The following is a 16,808-nucleotide window of genomic DNA, read 5'->3' on the forward strand; positions in this document are numbered from 1 at the left end:
TCTACATGTGTGTCTCTACTGAGTGAGTGACGAAATCAGCATGGTGAAAGTCTAGTTCCGGCGTTCTATAGGTGAGGTATTTTTTCCTTCCTGGAACTAGGATTATTGTGGCTCAAGCACGTTTTGGTTTCCCGCTCTGTTTGTCAGGCGCTGCAACTCTCAGCATTCAATTTGCTTAAATTATTCGTATAAACGAGTGTCTGTTGAATATAAGATTAGTGATAGTTAACGATGGTAATATAATTTCAACGAATAACAGATGTGCCACCACGCAATGACCATGAACAACATGATGCCCGGAGCACCACCCCCTACAATCCGAGCCACACCACCATGGGTTGCTTATTTACCTCAAGTCGAGTCCTCCGATGCCTTCACCACCACAGGAAAGCTTTCGCTCGCAAGTTGGGCAGAGTCCTCCACCCACACCAGCTTGTAGACATCTTCAGTGTCCGTCTTTGCCGCCCAGAATTGTGCTTCCAGCTGAGTATTATTGTTGTAGACCAGCTGCGATGCAAAGAGGCCAAAGCCCGTGACAACACCATTCACCCCTTTAGCCTGGGCAAAAGGTAGCACGCCGAGACAGTTGTCGCTTTCCGGTCGGATGTACAGGGAACCCGCGCGAGTCCCGTTCATGAACGTGCCGTTCACGATCCAGCAGTCGTCCGTGATGGAGGGCAGGTCCCAATACATGGGCGTCAGGTCTGCTGCAGTGTTCTCCGGATTTTGGGCGATGTACAGGAGGCCTAGATTGTCGGTCAGCAGCGGCTAGATGGTACATGACTCCGGAAGCCATACCATCACTGAGCCCGTAAGCGATGGGATAAGCGGAAGAGTTCTGTCCGTAGGCCAACAAGGTGGCATTGGTCTCCGATCCCCGCTTGACATGGGTGCCCCAAGCAGCGCCAAGGCCAGCGTGCAAGGTGATCAGAGGGCAAAGAAAGCTCGTCCACTGCATCATGGGCTGGTGGTAGACTCGGTGTTGAGAAGGAAGGTAAGTAAAACTATGAAGAAACGAAGATGAATGTAACGAATGTGCTTTGCGTTCTTCGGCCAAGAAACAAAAACGTCGTTATCATACAATCCTATAAGGGAAACCTTCCCAATTATAGGCTCTGTCCTTGTAGTGGACCCCTAGCCCTTGAATGCCAAGCCTGATAATTCCTAGCATCCTCTGGGTTCTGGTACTCAGACGGAATTCCCGAGTGTGAGTCCGCGGGAAACCGGCAAAAATCTTCGACTGTATACGTGGTCCTCAGGCCATGCTAACACGAGCGAAACCTTGTTCGATGCGTGGGTGACGCGCATGCCTGGCCCCAGAATAGGGCTGAATGGGAATGCCATTGTGTTGGCAGACACGGCAGAGCCGGTGGAAGACGGTAGAACTGCCAGTGCGATGGGGACGGAAAGCTTGGTGCCAAGAGCAGAAAAAAATAGATCTTTTGGGTGGATCCAAACAAAACGCCAGTGGAGACGGTTGTGTGATGACGTTGCGGAACCACGCGAGCCTGTGGCTGATACCAGCGATTTTGTGGATAGTTCACTGTAGGCTGCGATCTTGACCCATCTGGTCTGTTCATCCTTGCCCCATGGGGCACTAGTCTCTGCACACTAGCTGGAGATTGTCCCGGCACCTACCCAGCAGAGCTTGGTCGACTCTCGATCGTCACGGTACAGGGCTCTCAGGGCTCTCAGTGTATTCGAAACTTGAACGTCTTACTCAACCCTGTGCCACCATGATAGCCCCCATTTTTGTGGGAGCTGAGAGATCCTCGGGTGCTTCCCGTTGCTAAATTTCCCGGGGCTTCTTACGTACTGCAGGATTAAATGCCACGAGCGCACCCGCTGGCCCTTCAGATGCTGCTATGTACCATTTCTGTCCTACCTTCTCGCTCGGCTTGGTAGGCATAAATCCAGCATCGTCAATGTGGCCGCTTATTTATATTACCGTTATGCTCTGTCCGATTCCACATTTTCCATGGCTCTATCCAATCGTAACTCGATAATTTGATGCTGAAAGGAAGATTTAGAATTTCTCGATTGTTGGTCAACGAGCAACGCAAGCAGGGCTTCTGGCATGCGTGTCGCTGGTGGGCCCTCCTTAATGACACCCTCGATCGCACCAATACTCAAGCGTAGGAGCTTGATGACCAAAGATAGACTCTCACTATCCCCATGGTGTCTTTAGCTTGCATTGATCGTCGGTGGGGGCGCGGATAGGTGGCCCTGGTACCAAAGACCATTGCCGGTACTCTACCACAGAGACAGATCATGGCCGAGCAGAGGTACCTGGAGGTTGTCCGGCAATGCTCAACCATTTCAGAGAAGCATATAAAACTAGACCAATTGGAAGCAGATATGCCACTGCTGCTGAGTATCATTCAGTCCTCATTATTGTGCTTTTGTCATTCTTTGATGCTTTAATCCTCTTCCTATACGTTCGCTGTGCCTTTTCATTCATTCAATCCATCCCTTCTTTACTGATTCATTGAGTCGCTCGCTTCTATCTCTTTCACGCGCTACGTTCGCGTTAATGTTAGTATAATGCGGTTTCCTCCCTCTTTTCTTCTGTCGGCCCTTGCTATACCACAGGTCCTCGGGGCTTCCATTCCGTCCACCTCAAATCCTAAAGGATGCGTCAACAGTCCGACCAACCGGGCCTGCTGGCGAGACGGGTATAACATCTCGACCAACTACTATGAGGAGGTCCCTGATACCGGGGTCACACGCGAGTACTGGTTCAATGTTGAAAATACCACCGCCGCTCCAGATGGCGTTGAGCTTCCTGTTCAATTGATCAATGGCTCCTTCCCCGGCCCCACTATCATCGCAGACTGGGGAGATACAGTCAGTATGTAGTATTTGCTCGTCCTGTTACTTCGTATTTAGTGACTGACTCTTGGGCTGTCTAGTCGTCCATGTCACCAACTCTCTGCAGTCTAATGGAACGGGTCTGCACTTCCACGGGATTCGACAGAACTGGACGGACCATATGGACGGTGTCCCGAGTATCACGCAGTGCCCCATCGCTCCGGGACAATCATACACCTACAAATGGCGTGCTGTGGAATATGGAACGGGCTGGTATCACTCCCACTTCTACGTTCAGGCGTGGGATGGTGTTTTTGGTGGAATTCTGATCAATGGCCCTGCCACAGCCAACTACGATGTGGATCTAGGCCATATCTTCTTGAACGATTGGTATCATGTACGCTTTGCCCCCTCCTCCTTCCAACTTCAGCATAAGGCAGACCCAGGGCAGGCCTAATTCTGTCAGAAAACTGCCGACGAACTGGTCCTCCAATCCGCTACGAGTGGACCGCCCACTCCTCCCAACGGCCTTATCAATGGGACAAATACTTATGGCAACAACGGTTCGCGTTTCGAGACAACCTTTGATGCGGGTACCAGATACCGCATTCGCCTCGTCAACGCCGCAGCTGACAACCATTTCCGCTTCATGATTGATAACCACACCATGGAAGTGATCGCGGCGGATTTTGTCCCCATTCATCCCTACAACACCACACAACTAAGTATTGGCATGGGCCAGCGGTATGATATCATTGTAACGGCTAAGCAACTGAACAGCGGGAACTTTTGGCTGCGCGCAATCCCCCAGGAGGCCTGCTCCGAGACGGATGCCTTGAACAATATCAAGGGCATCATTCGTTATGACAACTCCTCCACGGCAGACCCAACGACCTCAGCCTGGACTTATACTGATTCCTGTGCCGATGAGTCCTCCTCTGACCTCATCCCCTACATAGCCATCAATGCCTCGGACAATTTTGCCTACAGTACAAGTGAAGAGGTTGCAATTGAGGTCGCCTCGAACGCCTTGCTGTGGACCATGAACAAGACCTCCTTCCACACTGAATGGGATTATCCTATTCTGATGCATGTGGCCAACCGCAACTACACCTGGGCAGCCAAGGAGCGCATCATCCATCTCCCCTACCAGGACCAGTGGGTATACCTGGTCGTCCACTCTCCCTTCGCCCAGGACCATCCCATGCACCTGCACGGGCATGACTTCTGGGTTCTGGCTTCGGGTTACGGCGATTTCGACGCAACAAAGACCGACGCCCTGACTTTGGTCAATGCCCCCCGGCGTGATGTGGCGATGATGCCCGCCAGTGGCTACTTGGTCATTGCGATCAAGACCAACAATCCGGGTGTAAGTGCTCACATTTCTTTCCTTGAGACTGTCTGTTGGCTAATTGAGATACGCAGGCTTGGCTCATGCACTGCCATATCGCCTGGCACACTTCTGAGGGCTTCGCGGTTCAGCTACTGGAGCGAGCCCCAGAGATAATCTACGACTACGAGAAACTGAATGACACCTGCGCCAGCTGGAAGAGCTACGTCGCGGCTCAAGATGTCGTGCAGCATGATTCTGGTGTTTAAAGGGTTGTGGTTGAAAGTGGCCATTTTTGAACGACTGCCAGGAAGTGAACATTCGTTATCATAATCCAACTAATCTTCCAGCTAGTTCATGAGCTTCCGTGACTTAGTAGGGGGTGTTGTGTCAGGACTGCCATTTTAATTAATTGGTCTATTGATTGACTTCGTATCATTGCTTCCCTCATCGTAGATCTGACGGAGGGTCAGGTGTCCTTACCACATACCCAAATTACGGTCATAATGAACAATACCTGCCGTTACTTGCTATTTACATTACTAAGACAAACTTCCACCGATACGCTGACAGATATTGTGCGTAATGTAACGTAAGTAATACATACCATATATCAAGTTCCCGCATGGACTGATAATGTCATAAAAATATATATATTAGAGAATCGCCCATGTTCACTGCACCTCTGGGCCGCTCCAATGTCACCAACTCAATTGCACTTGATATGTGTCTTGGGAACGACGGTATAGAAGGAACATCCTAATTCATCAGCGATCATGGTTCAAATTCCTCTAAGGCCCCTGGAGTACTCCAGAACGAGTCCCCGCTTCTCAGTTGATTCGATTGCTCTGCTCTCCGTTTCGGACCTCGAGGAGGAAGACTTGATCACATACAGAAGAGCAACCGGCAGACGCCTTCCATTCTTTAGGCAACTATCATTAGGGGCCATTCTTTTCTACCTCAGGCGTTCTCTTTACTGTGGAAATCGTCGCATCATTCCCCGTCGGTTTGGTGGCCTTGTCCGGCTGGTGATAGGCTTCTTGATCTTGTTGGTCGCTTTGACGGGCATACTGTGGCCCTCGTATACGTATCTACCACCGCACTACCAGCTCCTCCACCAACAGGCCTCTCGAAGCGGCATTACAGGGCGAGGGAACCCGCATAATGAGACAATTTTCATTGCAGCCATCCTCTACGACCCGGATGGTAAGCTAGCCAATGGGAGATGGGGACATGATTTGTTGCACCTAATCAATCTGCTAGGTGAAGAAAACGTCTTCCTCAGCCTCTACGAAAATGGCAGTGGCATTAGAGGTCAGAGTGCCCTTCGAGATCTGGAGGACCGACTGCCGTGCAACAGTTCCATACAAATTGAACTGGACCTGGACTTGACTGCATTCCCGACAGTAACAATCCCCGGGGGAGGGAAACGGGTGAAGCGAACTGACTACCTCGCAGAGATGCGGAATCGTGCCCTTCGGCCACTTGATGAGCATCCAGATATTATGTATGACAAGGTACTATATCTGAACGACGTAATATACGATCCAATTGATGTGCTTCATCTCCTGTTCTCTACTAATATTGATGAGAATGGGGTAGCCCAATACCGGGCCGCATGCGCAGTCGATTTTATCAATGCGTTCAAGTTCTATGATACATATGCCACAAGAGACCTGGAAGGGTATGAAATCGGCCTTCAGTTCTTCCCCTGGTTTACCTCAGCGGGGTCGGGCTTGAGTCGTATAGATGTGCTGGAAGGCAAAGATGCTGTTCGGGTGCGCAGCTGCTGGGGTGGAATGGTGGCCTTCGATGCAAAGTACTTTCAACGACCCGACAACCCGGTTCGCTTTCGCGCCGATCCCGATTTGTTCTATGATGGATCAGAATGCTGTATTATTCACGCCGATATCCAAGATCCACCATTGGACCGTACAAAGGCCGCAGACACGGGCATTTACATGAACCCGTTCGTGCGGGTAGCATACGACGAGCGCAGCCACTCCTGGCTGTGGGTCACACGGCGGTTTGAGAAATTATACCCACTTGTCCACAATATTGTCAGCCACCTGGCTGGCTTGCCCCGACACAATCCTCGTCGGAGCGAAATTCCCGGCCAGCTGGTCAGGGATACGGTCTGGGTGCCCGATGCGACCGATGCACGCGGGGGCGCATTCCGTGAAGTGGACCGTGTCGCGGGGACTGACGGATTTTGCGCAGATGGATTTGGGGGATATCGGGGGCTTTCAGTGATTGTGGAGAACCGGCAGCCTGGCCAGGATGGCTGGGAGGATATCCCGCCGCCATTAATCTAGTTGTTTGCTCATGAAGGGCCCCTGGGCATACTATAGACTTGCAGAGACAAGGACACCCTGAGAGTACTGCCTTTCTCCAAATCAGACCGCTACTTGTCATAGAAACTGCTTCGTCAGCGTGTGCCCCTCAGAGTAACAGACCCTGAGGCACTTTGGACCACGTTCGACACCTGCCAAACACCGTTCGACAGAACTTGCCATACTCAACTCGCAAGTTGAACTCTCTCCAAGATCCTTGCGCGTGATGGTACAAGCGCGCAGAGCGGTCCGAGATGGGCTTGGATCCCATGTTTCCATACTTCCCCCGACCAGGACTGTTTGTAATTAGCGCACGACAAGAGTACATGTGAAGTAGACGAGCTATACCTGAATCCAGTGATAGGCAAAATCAAGACATCCTCCACTAATTTACTTTTCCCTCCATCCTGCAAGCCTGACAACGCGTTCCATCGGAGGCCGACCATAGTTTCGAGCCAGTTCTGCACTGCATGAGTAAATGCGACAGGTCCAGTGAGGGCAACGGGGTCCAGCGCGTTCAGATCGCTCGAATGTGGCTGGAGCGCAGATTCCATGAAAAGACCGTCGAGAAAGATCTGCAAGATTGGATGACCTGGCGTCCATGCAAAGGCCCACTGCGTCAGCTGCACGGACAGCAGGTATCCCATGCGCCAGTAGGTATCACTGTTCGGCGGACAGTCTGCTTCTAACCCAACAATTGCATGGACAGAACCTGTAGAATTATACACACGCCCAGTCTCATGATCCTCCCAAGGCAAAATATCAGTTTCGGCGATCCAATATGCCGGCGATTGTAGAGGCTCAGTGTCGATATCTGCGTACTACGCGTTTGTCAGTTACCTACATGTAATGATAAGTAGACAGGAGCATTCTACTTACAACCCCTCCGATCCACTTGGACACGAGAATCCGGAAGACATCCGACCGTTCCACGGGGCTGGGTAAAGCATAGAACTGTTTCTCCCGTTCTGGCTCGAACCGCCGAATGAACTGCCGTATTCCGTCATCGTCCCACAAGAAATAAGCCATCTGCTCGTCCACCGTGCGCAACCATTTCTCCGTGCTCTGCTGTAATACATGTGGCCAGGTGTCAACGCGCGTGCTCTTCCAGGTTTGGTGGACGATCAGGGGAATTGAGGAGTGCGGGATCTGCCGTTGAGTCGCTTGGGTCAAGCGTAACACTCGCTCCGCGGCGTCGACAATGTTCTCAGGATGCTGTCTCGTCTCATCTGTCCAGGTCGGTGGGATGTACCACGCTGGAGACGACCTGTCTTAGCCGACAAGTTCAAAGCCTTACTCAGAAGTCATATGTTGCTTACCTCCACCACTGCGAGTGTTCGTATGAACGCGTTCAAACAGCAATGGGTAACGGTGTTGAAGAAGAGAAATCTGTTTAACCGAGGTATCAGGCTGTTGAAGTAACCAGGTGAAAAACACTAGGAAGCAAAGTGCGCCCAGCACTGGACGTCGCAACATGTAGCGCCAGACCATTGTCGTGATGAGTATAATACTTCAGGGAAGATGGGTGGGGAGTCGATTTATTCGGCGGCAGCAAAGGTTAGCAAAGGCCATGATAATCTTTCATTGGGGGGTGGCTAGGCAGCCATGGATATGCCTCGTTCTTCGACTTTTTCTGCGTCGTGGTTAGTCTTGACTGCAACGCCAGGCCGGTGTATAACTTCCCGCAGGTCCCGTCACTTGTAATGCGGCTGCCTAGCAATGGCCCCTAAACTTCACCAACCCTAAGCTCAGAACCTTGCCCTGCTGGACCCTGGCTACAGTGACTACTAATCCAAGGAAGTACTAGTAGGTGTCATAATACGAGACCAGTCACACGTCCTGGCCAATGGGGGGCTGGGATGGCTCGCATGGCTTACAGAATTCGAGCCATCATCAGGGCCTGCGCCCTACGCAGCCCTAGCCGCGGTGGGGTCGAAGCTTAGTATTGCTTGGATTCGTGGACCCTTTTTTAGGCCAGATGGCAGTGCATCTCTGGTGGGGGCTGATTCACTTGTTGTGATTACAAAGAAAGAGCTTTCTGCCCTGTTTGCACTGTGGTCTCTCTGTGATGAGCATAGGTATGATTGGCTGCGTACCCCTGGCCAATTTGCTTGCACAGCATTACCTAAAAAGGGAAACACTACAATCCTCCACCGACCAGACGCGGGACTGTCCGTAGTACCAGTCACGACTTGCCAATTGCTGATCATGTCTCCACCCTTGCTCTCTGGTCGTGTCAGCACAGTCCAAACCCAGGGGAACATCCCACCGGCCTCGGAAAGAAGCTCGGAAAGTCGAGTTGTCCAGGCAGAAACGGGACCGGAGGATTACTGGTGAAACCCATCTGCGATACACACAAATACCACTGGCGTGTCCCGTATCACAACTGTATTACCAGTCGGAGCTTGCCTTTTTGGCGGCTCAAAACCTGTCCATCACTGCCTCCTTCACTATTTAATTACATCCCTCAAATAGCCTCTCCATATCCATTATGTACCTTTTCCTTCCTTGCCATGCCTTGTCTCAGCCCCAAAGCCTTCCAGGCACTGTCAGCCAGCTGCAATGGCTCCCGCGCGCCTCCGACTCGTGCTGGCAGCCCTCCTACTATTCATTCTAACCTCCCTGCTCGCCCCGTTTGTTTGCAATCTTTACCTACTGCTTCGATTACCCTTTGTGTGGAAAGCCTCATCCGCCGATGCTATCATCAATCAACAGAATGATGGATTCGATTTGACATTTTCCGACTACAACAGCACATACTCCGTCGCCGACACCGGGTTGCCTGTTCCAGTCCCCGCAAGGCTGCACCACGTCCAATTGGGCACACAGACCCCACGAGCAGAATGGCAGGCTGCCCGAGACGAGTGTCTCAAGCAACATCCGGACTGGGAAACGTTTCTGTGGACGGACGAAAACGCTAGCCGCTTCGTGCAGAATCACTATCCGCACTTTCTCCTCACCTGGGAAAGTTACCCGTACCTTGTCCAGCGCGTGGATGCATTGCGATACATGATCCTGCACAGGTATGGGGGTGCCGTGTTGGATTATGATCTGGCATGTAAACGGTCGTTGGAACCTCTGCGTCGATTCGAGTTCGTCGCGCCGGCGGCCAACCCCGTTGGTATCTCCATTGGCATGATGCTCGCGGCACCGAACAATACCTACGTTGGTGATCTGGTGCGGAACCTGCCAACCTTCAATCGAAGATGGTCTTTATTGCCTTATATCACAGTTATGTTCAGCACGGGATGTCACTATGCCTCGTATGTCGCTCCCTGACGCTCAAAGAGAACAGATATTAGAGCTAACAAGTTATAGAACCATCTACACCATGCAGCACGATACCTCTACCCTCCGCGTCCTAACTGGCCCCCCCGAGAACCCACGAATGCACATGCTCAACGGTGTGGTCAATACTCCGATCTTTCGGCATTTGGGCAGTTCCTCCTGGCACGAGAAAGACGCAAGGTTCATCAAGGCGTTTGCGAATATGGATCAACGGGTGGCGTTTGGAATGGTCCTGGTCGCCTTAGCAGGAGGATGCTGGGCTGTGAGCTTATGTGTGTCTCGGGGCCGGGCATGGCACAAGAAAGACGCAGTGTCACAGGAGATAGAGTTGTTGCAGAAAGCACATGATTCTTGAAGACTTGTAATTTCTAGCTAGATTTTTGCTCACGGTTTTACGTTTGGATACCATATTGGAGACAAATAGTTTTGCTTAATATTAGAATCTTTGACAGAACATAATCACAGCTTAGGCTATCCGATACAAATTATTAAACCACATATAACGGCTCACTATCAGGTACAACACCCGGTCCCATGAGTACTGACTATCATGTTGACTGAATGCTGTTCGCGCAGTTAGGTAGGTCCGCCACGGACTTACCAGCAGCGCTCTGTTTCCGTATATGTCGTGTCCTGTGGGTGGCGGTGCGGCTGTAAGGACCGCTGCCCCGATGCGCCAGGCGAACGGCACAGAGGTCAAGATCAGATCAACGAGCGACGAGTACTTGCGCAGGAGGAATGTACTCTGTAGGGCATAGACTGGCGGGGCATGCGGAAAGTCCTCTGCGTACTTTCTGCTCCCTGTTAGCCTCACTGCTTCGAATAGTATGGGTGCCATTCACTTACCGAACACCGGCACTTACGGCCCTGTGGTTGATATGGCCCGAGACTCCACCGTTATCGAAGGTGAAGATCTTCTGTAGCCTTAATACCTGGCCACTAGTTTTGAAGGGTGTAAGGGAAACGTACCAGATCCACTTTCCACATATGAACGTAATGGGCGACTATGTCCTGAATGACATCCTGGCGCCACCACTTCTTTGGATTATCCTGCAAGGCACCGTGCTCCAGAACAACGCAGCGAGCAGATGGGATGCCGAGTGCGGTACAACTACGTTCAATTTCTGCCTTGCGGATATCTCCTTGGCCATGATAGTCGCCTGCGCCTCATTAGAAGATATACTACTCGGAAGATTTCTGGTGGAGTGATGACTCACCCGTCGATAGCACCAACAAGGAACGAGTGACATCCGGGTTCTCGCGACCGTGAAGGATAGTTGGGCTAAAGAACAAAGTCTCGTCATCGGGATGTGCCGTGACGAGAAGGACGTTCCGCGCTTGCTGGATGGTGTGTGGAACAAGACGCGGATCTCCCGCGAGGTAGTATGCGAGAAGAAGATACAGGAAGATGGAGGCCGACAGCAGGATCAGAGCCGAGTATGCTATCAGACATCTCCAGTCATGTCGCCGCACTCGGCGAAGTAGGCGCCTGAACAGGCGGGCTGGGGTTGCCATCGATGGGCTCGTTGTTGTTTGTACGGAAGTAGTGCCAAGGTGATATCCTGGCGGGGTGTAATCGGGTCCTCCACACGGCTATGCAGTGTGTGGCATCGCCCTGCACCGAAGTTTTCTGCCAGCAAAATAGAGAGGAAGAAAACCTTCGGTCTCTGGAAGGCCTGAGGAGTGTCGGGATCCGCGGACAACATCGATCTTGTGTATGTAATATGTGGTAATACATGATACTGAAATACATCAAGTTCTACGTATGGTCAGTAATAAAACCGGGTGTGACGAAGATCGGGGGTTTCCGCAGCTCGCACAACACACGCACCAGAAGCTTCGCCCATTAGCCTCAATTCCAATACGCGAATATACTAGGCAGCAATATAGGCTTCTTCCGTCATTGGCTCGGTTCAATGAGCTTGTTGTGTCCTCCAAAAGCGAGTGATTTACCTGGCCAATGGCTGCAGCACGAGCATGATCTATTGTTATGGCCAAGGGGCTAAGGGTGAAACAAGGCTGACAAGCTTTACTGACGAAAGAAGGAAAAGAACACCACCTTTATTGAGTAGTTCATATGTAAGACCAACTGAGCAGGAGCCAAAGTCAGAGGCCTATTGGTTCCGGGCTTGCCCCGGGGAAATGAGCAATCTTGACGAGCCCGTTATAATAGGGGTTCCTGTCAGACCTCCGTCCTCCAGATCGACGCGCCTAGCGATCGGCCCCAGCCGTCATCAAGGGTCTAGACAATAAAGCGATCGATCACTAGGGAAGCGAACATCGTATTTGCTTGGCTGTATGCTGAATATTGGCCCCGGTGGTAGTAACCTCTTGCTATGGTCTCACCATATGAAGTAGGGTTTGCTTAGCGCAGCAACAGGGTATCTAGCTGGGGTCCTCCTCGTTGGTTACACCAATAACTTGCCACAAAGTGGGAGGGGTTTTGCCCCATCTGCAACCGGTCATGCAACTCCGAGTAGCTCGCGTTCTAAATGACTGCAATTTCATCATTGATGGTCGTGTACTTGTAGCGAGGAGAAACTTGTCCATTTATGAACTGCATATATGTATGTATATATAATATCGGGAGCTCGAGGGCAACATAGACTGACGAATCTGCCGGCATATACGGTCCAAGGCAAGTAACTCCCCGTGTATCCCACGGCCCACTGAAAATGCCTCCTCTTCTCGGGGATAATAATAAGCCATGAACCGACAGGACAACAGTTGGTTGTCGCGAATTTTTATTCTGAGCGACATGCAACCCTTCTGGCGCCACATATGCGATGCGTCCGCAGCAGGTGCAGATGACATGCAGGAAGGTTGCCACGGCAATCCCGAGCTTGTCCGGACACATTCCCATCTTCATTCATGAATCCAACTTTCTTCCTACCAGTTGAACTTCTGTATCGCACCATGCTCACTCGGCTCAGTCTATACCTCCTGGCTCTGTTCTCTCCCGCCAGTAGCGATAGCATCCACCAACGAACTTATTTCTACGTTGGGGGAAACTACTCGGTCACTGAGAATGGCGAGCATGTATACACTAATCAGATCTATGTCGAGAAACTGACGCCCGTACAAGTGACTCAGCCATATCCGATTGTGTTTATCCATGGCCAGGCTCAGACAGCCACAGTAGGACAGCCCAGACTCAGTTGGTGGAATAGCACTAACAAGACATGGACAGAACTGGTTGAACAAGCCAGACGGCCAGTCAGGATGGGCATCGTACTTCCTTGACAAGGGCTACGAATGCTACCTGTTCGATCAGCCGTTCCGCGGCCGCAGTCCCTGGCAAATCTTCAACGGTCGACTGGAGACGTACTCGGCCGAACACCTGCAACGATACTTCACCGCGCCAGAACGGTATGGGCTATGGCCACAAGCTTCCCTGCACACCCAGTGGCCTGGGTCTGGGGTCATGCATGATCCCATCTTTGACTCCTACTACGCCGGTGCTGTGCCATTTGTCAGTGATAATGTGCTGCAGCAAACTGCCATGCGCGACGCGGGCGCCGCTCTGCTGGATCAGATTGGCCGGCCAGTTATTCTGATAGCTCATTCGCAAGGTGGAATCATGGCATGGCTACTGGCTGACCAACGGTCCGATCTGGTTCACTCGATTGTCTCCATCGAGCCTGGTGGCCCACCGTTCAGCAACGCAATGTTTGGAAATAGTTCTGCTCGAGCATACGGGCTGACGGACATCCCTATTGCGTACTCGCCTCCTGTGTCGGACCCGAGCACAGATTTCTCCACCACCATATTGCCGTCCAACTCGTCAATCCTAGCAGACTGCATCATTCAGGTGGATGATCCCCCTGCGCGGCAACTGGCGAATCTGAGGGATGTTCCCGTGCTCCTAGTGACGACAGAAGCATCATACCATGCGCAGTATGACTGGTGCACGGTGGAATTCTTGCAACAGGCCGGCGTACAGGCTGAACACTTGCAGTTGTCAGATATTGACATCCATGGTAATGGCCATATGGTATTCCTAGAGAAGAACAGTGATGAGGTTGCGGCTGTTATCCATCGACGGATTGAACAGTCGGATGACATGGATGGCAAAGCTGAGCTTTGATGTGATCTTAGCGAGAAGAATAGGGCCTGCGTGAAGGGAGGCGTGTCTCAGAGTAACCTTGAGATCTCCAGGTAGACTGCGCTCGTCTTGTTCAGATCGAGCTGTTCATGTTATGGCTATGAAACTCAGCGATTGTTTTAAAATAATTCTCTGAGCCATTATTGGCATCGGTGCGCCTAAATCCATTGCCGGTGGAGTTCCCAGATAATTGGTACCTGGGGCATATAAAGACAGTGCGAAACAGTGCGACGCATGGGCCTCTTCCAACGTCAACGGCCACGTAAGCGAGCTGTGGGCGATAGAGAGGGAATCGACCTGTCAACCAACTGGAGTCAGGCTAATGATCCCATAGAAAATAAACTGAGATGAATGCCGTGCTTCGTTACCTCTTATCAGTATGCAGCGATAGTAGAGTATGATGCTTCCTCTGCTAATACATCCAGAGCGCTAATCTGCCAGCACAATTGCGTCCCATTGAGTCCTATCGATTAATCAATTTGTATATAGACTCACAGCAACATATCTCTCAGCCATAAATCATGGTGCCGAAACGCGACCGTGGGAAGTGTTCTCCCCAAGCAACCCCGGCTAAGGGCACCGGGGAGGACGGCTGCCAGTACTGCCTTTTTGGGCAGAATTTCCCACTCCCCACCTCCCCGCGAAGCGGAGAAACGGAGTAACAGCCTCTTCCCTATTTGGACATCGGGGTTCGCACAACAAAGAAACTAAAGTTCAACAGTATAAGTCGGAGGGAGACCCAATATACTTCCATATAGCATCACATATCAATTGTTCTCAATGGCATCCACCACTGCGTGTGAATCCATCTCGCTCACCGAGCCAGGAGAGCGGCCAATCTCGATGGTGCCAGAAGAACCACACAATGATCCTTCCGTCACCGAGGCTAATGTCCCTTACCTGAAGCTCATCGCATCGGGCTTCTCCTTTTTCGTCGCTGGTGTCAACGACGGCAGTTTAGGCTCCTTGCTTCCCTACGTGCTCGAGACGTATCACGTTAGTACCGGTCTGGTAATTATCGTGTAGGTCCGCCCGAAGCATAAACTCACCCACCTACGGTTAACGATAGTTATGCTAGTTATGTTACAACTCTCGTGGGCTGGTTGGTGGCCGCCCTAATCAATAGCACCGCCTGCCAATACCTTGGATTAGGTTCTATGCTCGCTCTGGGGGCTGCGCTTCAGGTGCTAGCCCATGTCCTGCGTGCCTGGCTTCCGCCGTTCCCATTGTATGCTATAACTTTCTTCCTAGCTAGTCTAGGACAAGCATTCAATGACACCCATGCCAATACATATGTCGCTGCGGTCAAGGCCGCCCACCGATGGCTCGGCTTTATCCATGCCATGTACATGGCTGGGTGTCTCGTCGGGCCATTGGTGGCTACCGCTGTAGCGTCTGTTAATAGGCAGTCACAGTGGAATTTATTCTATGTCTTTCCACTTGGTTTGGGGTTAATCAACCTGATCCTGGTATTGATAGCCTTCCGCGATAGCATGTCCGTCCATCATTCCTCAGAAGCCGTTCAAAGCGACGACCCGCGGGCTTCGGGTCAGAACAGTCGTGGTACCCGTGCCGTAAGGGAGATCAAAGATACACTTCGTGTACCAGCTGTCTGGTTGACAAGTCTCTATTTTTTCTTTTTCCTGGGAGCGGCCATCACGGCCGGTGGTAAGTGAACCCATATTCGGTAGAGTGAAAAAGAGACTCAAAGTGGTTAGGATGGATTGTCGAGTACCTTGTTCGCGTTCGGCATGGTGATGTGCACCAGATGGGTTATATCCCGACGGGGTTCTATGGCGGAGCTTTTCTTGGTCGACTAGTTCTAGCCGAACCTACTTATCGTCTAGGAGAGCGTCGCATGATATTTATATACGCTGCCCTGTGTGCTGGGTTAGAGCTGGTGTTCTGGCTGTTAGTTCGCCCAGTGTTGCTCTCCACATCTTCATTATCTGACACATACTATAGGGTGCCCAATATAGGCGTTGAGGCCATGGCCATTTGCTTGTTGGGCTTCTTCTCGGGGCCCTTCTTCGCAACAGTGAGTTCTGTTATATTCTACAATAGCATTCACCGTCTAACATCGCACACAGGGAATATCGGTCGCATCTAGAATCTTTCCGGCTAACATTCGTTCCTCCGGGATTGGTACGTGGATTCCATGGTAATCCAAACAAGCAACGTATTAACTCTATGTATCCAGCATTCGTCTTCGTGCTGGGGCAGATTGGAGGATCGCTCTTCCCCGTATTGACGGGCATCATCTCTTCCCACACCGGTGTCAAGGCTTTGCAGCCCATGTTATTGGCTCTACTGTGCGCTACGGGTATCAGCTGGCTGCTGGTGCCTACTAAGGCGCCGAGACTGCGTGCAGATTGATCTACCTATTTACAAGTAACTGTGGTTCCTGGCTACAATTGACACCTAATCAGTTGCATTCTACGCTTTATGTGATCTTTGGATTGTTTGGATAGGACGCGACGACATTGATAATTGGGTACTGGATGAGAAATGACATGTCAAACAGGCTATGTTGTCATCCCACTAAAGAGAAAAAGAGTAGGAATCGGCAGAGCTGCTTGATTGGGAAGGTTAGGCGATCGCCTGTTTGGGAAATCCAGGTGATTAGATACAGTATAAGTCGGGGATTTCTCCTTACGACCAGTCGAAGAGGGTACTGTCGTATGATTGTATTCAGTCGCAATTTGCAAAGCATGCGTGCGTACTCGAAAAGCTAAAGCAGAAAGCGCAGCGTAGTCGCAGAGATTCAGTAGGTATAAAGATGGGAAATGGCTACAGGGCTAAGGATATAGAGAGGGTCGTCGTAAGCAGGAGTGATCTACAAGGGGCCTGCACGCGAACTATCCCCGGCAAACATACCCGTTCCAGTACATGTCTTCCTAAACGATCTTTGCACATGACGAGATGAGGGGTAGAAGATGGT

The 16,808-nt window shown here is 51.3% G+C and overlaps 9 protein-coding genes across 9 annotated transcripts; 5 read left to right on the top strand and 4 right to left on the bottom strand.

Moving 5' to 3' along the window:
• Positions 1–52: 52 nt before the first annotated feature.
• BO83DRAFT_49682 (uncharacterized protein) lies at positions 53–1,074 on the bottom strand. Its single transcript, XM_025537396.1, has 2 exons — positions 799–1,074; positions 53–746 (listed from the first exon to the last, which is right to left on the bottom strand). Exons 1-2 carry the CDS (start codon positions 959–961, stop codon positions 352–354), a joined length of 558 nt encoding a protein of 185 aa, XP_025387153.1. The 5' UTR covers positions 962–1,074; the 3' UTR covers positions 53–351.
• On the bottom strand, positions 1,075–1,909 carry BO83DRAFT_446588 (uncharacterized protein; the record flags this gene model as incomplete). Its single annotated transcript, XM_025536605.1, has 2 exons — positions 1,075–1,611; positions 1,817–1,909. 2 exons carry the CDS (start codon positions 1,907–1,909, stop codon positions 1,189–1,191), a joined length of 516 nt encoding a protein of 171 aa, XP_025387154.1. The 3' UTR covers positions 1,075–1,188.
• A 635-nt stretch (positions 1,910–2,544) lies between these two features.
• BO83DRAFT_362476 (multicopper oxidase) lies at positions 2,545–4,410 on the top strand (the record flags this gene model as incomplete). Its single annotated transcript, XM_025529511.1, has 4 exons — positions 2,545–2,851; positions 2,913–3,208; positions 3,278–4,180; positions 4,237–4,410. 4 exons carry the CDS (start codon positions 2,545–2,547, stop codon positions 4,408–4,410), a joined length of 1,680 nt encoding a protein of 559 aa, XP_025387155.1.
• Positions 4,411–4,836: 426 nt separating this feature from the next.
• Positions 4,837–6,456, top strand: BO83DRAFT_408804 (glycosyltransferase family 69 protein; the record flags this gene model as incomplete). The annotated part of the gene is made up of 1 exon (XM_025534083.1): positions 4,837–6,456. The coding sequence occupies exon 1, from the start codon at positions 4,918–4,920 to the stop codon at positions 6,454–6,456; it is 1,539 nt and encodes a 512-aa protein (XP_025387156.1). The 5' UTR covers positions 4,837–4,917.
• A 127-nt stretch (positions 6,457–6,583) lies between these two features.
• On the bottom strand, positions 6,584–7,965 carry och3 (glycosyltransferase family 32 protein; the record flags this gene model as incomplete). Its single annotated transcript, XM_025535368.1, has 4 exons — positions 6,584–6,770; positions 6,823–7,295; positions 7,354–7,730; positions 7,794–7,965. The coding sequence occupies 4 exons, from the start codon at positions 7,963–7,965 to the stop codon at positions 6,584–6,586; spliced, it is 1,209 nt and encodes a 402-aa protein (XP_025387157.1).
• A 790-nt stretch (positions 7,966–8,755) lies between these two features.
• On the top strand, positions 8,756–10,178 carry BO83DRAFT_362484 (glycosyltransferase family 32 protein). Its single transcript, XM_025529512.1, has 2 exons — positions 8,756–9,737; positions 9,793–10,178. The coding sequence occupies exons 1-2, from the start codon at positions 9,037–9,039 to the stop codon at positions 10,115–10,117; spliced, it is 1,026 nt and encodes a 341-aa protein (XP_025387158.1). The 5' UTR covers positions 8,756–9,036; the 3' UTR covers positions 10,118–10,178.
• Positions 10,179–10,228: 50 nt separating this feature from the next.
• BO83DRAFT_315038 (PIG-L family deacetylase) lies at positions 10,229–11,277 on the bottom strand (the record flags this gene model as incomplete). The annotated part of the gene is made up of 4 exons (XM_025527602.1): positions 10,229–10,571; positions 10,609–10,679; positions 10,732–10,928; positions 10,980–11,277. 4 exons carry the CDS (start codon positions 11,275–11,277, stop codon positions 10,229–10,231), a joined length of 909 nt encoding a protein of 302 aa, XP_025387159.1.
• Positions 11,278–12,673: 1,396 nt separating this feature from the next.
• On the top strand, positions 12,674–14,224 carry BO83DRAFT_379122 (alpha/beta hydrolase). The gene is made up of 2 exons (XM_025531425.1): positions 12,674–12,900; positions 12,953–14,224. The coding sequence occupies exons 1-2, from the start codon at positions 12,679–12,681 to the stop codon at positions 13,847–13,849; spliced, it is 1,119 nt and encodes a 372-aa protein (XP_025387160.1). The 5' UTR covers positions 12,674–12,678; the 3' UTR covers positions 13,850–14,224.
• Positions 14,225–14,587: 363 nt separating this feature from the next.
• BO83DRAFT_438038 (putative MFS transporter) lies at positions 14,588–16,509 on the top strand. Its single transcript, XM_025536056.1, has 6 exons — positions 14,588–14,889; positions 14,946–15,535; positions 15,586–15,778; positions 15,833–15,905; positions 15,958–16,012; positions 16,068–16,509. The coding sequence occupies exons 1-6, from the start codon at positions 14,648–14,650 to the stop codon at positions 16,241–16,243; spliced, it is 1,329 nt and encodes a 442-aa protein (XP_025387161.1). The 5' UTR covers positions 14,588–14,647; the 3' UTR covers positions 16,244–16,509.
• Positions 16,510–16,808: the final 299 nt, after the last annotated feature.

The sequence above is a fragment of the Aspergillus eucalypticola genome (genome assembly GCF_003184535.1).
Source record: "Aspergillus eucalypticola CBS 122712 chromosome Unknown BO83scaffold_15, whole genome shotgun sequence".
NCBI classification, from domain to species: domain Eukaryota; kingdom Fungi; phylum Ascomycota; class Eurotiomycetes; order Eurotiales; family Aspergillaceae; genus Aspergillus; species Aspergillus eucalypticola.

What these genes read in the sequence shown, in the direction of transcription:
- BO83DRAFT_49682 (XM_025537396.1), bottom strand. Translation starts at nt 961, where the DNA reads ATGATGCAGTGGACGAGCTTTCTTTGCCCTCTGATCACCTTGCACGCT. An exon ending in CGCTTACGGGCTCAGTGATG is followed by an intron (nt 747 to 798) that starts GTATGGCTTCCG and finishes CCGACAATCTAG; the next exon opens with GCCTCCTGTACATCGCCCAA.
- BO83DRAFT_362484 (XM_025529512.1), top strand. Translation starts at nt 9,037, where the DNA reads ATGGCTCCCGCGCGCCTCCGACTCGTGCTGGCAGCCCTCCTACTATTC. An exon ending in ACGGGATGTCACTATGCCTC is followed by an intron (nt 9,738 to 9,792) that starts GTATGTCGCTCC and finishes AACAAGTTATAG; the next exon opens with AACCATCTACACCATGCAGC.
- BO83DRAFT_379122 (XM_025531425.1), top strand. Translation starts at nt 12,679, where the DNA reads ATGCTCACTCGGCTCAGTCTATACCTCCTGGCTCTGTTCTCTCCCGCC. An exon ending in GCCAGGCTCAGACAGCCACA is followed by an intron (nt 12,901 to 12,952) that starts GTAGGACAGCCC and finishes AGACATGGACAG; the next exon opens with AACTGGTTGAACAAGCCAGA.
- BO83DRAFT_438038 (XM_025536056.1), top strand. Translation starts at nt 14,648, where the DNA reads ATGGCATCCACCACTGCGTGTGAATCCATCTCGCTCACCGAGCCAGGA. An exon ending in ACCGGTCTGGTAATTATCGT is followed by an intron (nt 14,890 to 14,945) that starts GTAGGTCCGCCC and finishes TAGTTATGCTAG; the next exon opens with TTATGTTACAACTCTCGTGG. An exon ending in AGCGGCCATCACGGCCGGTG is followed by an intron (nt 15,536 to 15,585) that starts GTAAGTGAACCC and finishes CAAAGTGGTTAG; the next exon opens with GATGGATTGTCGAGTACCTT.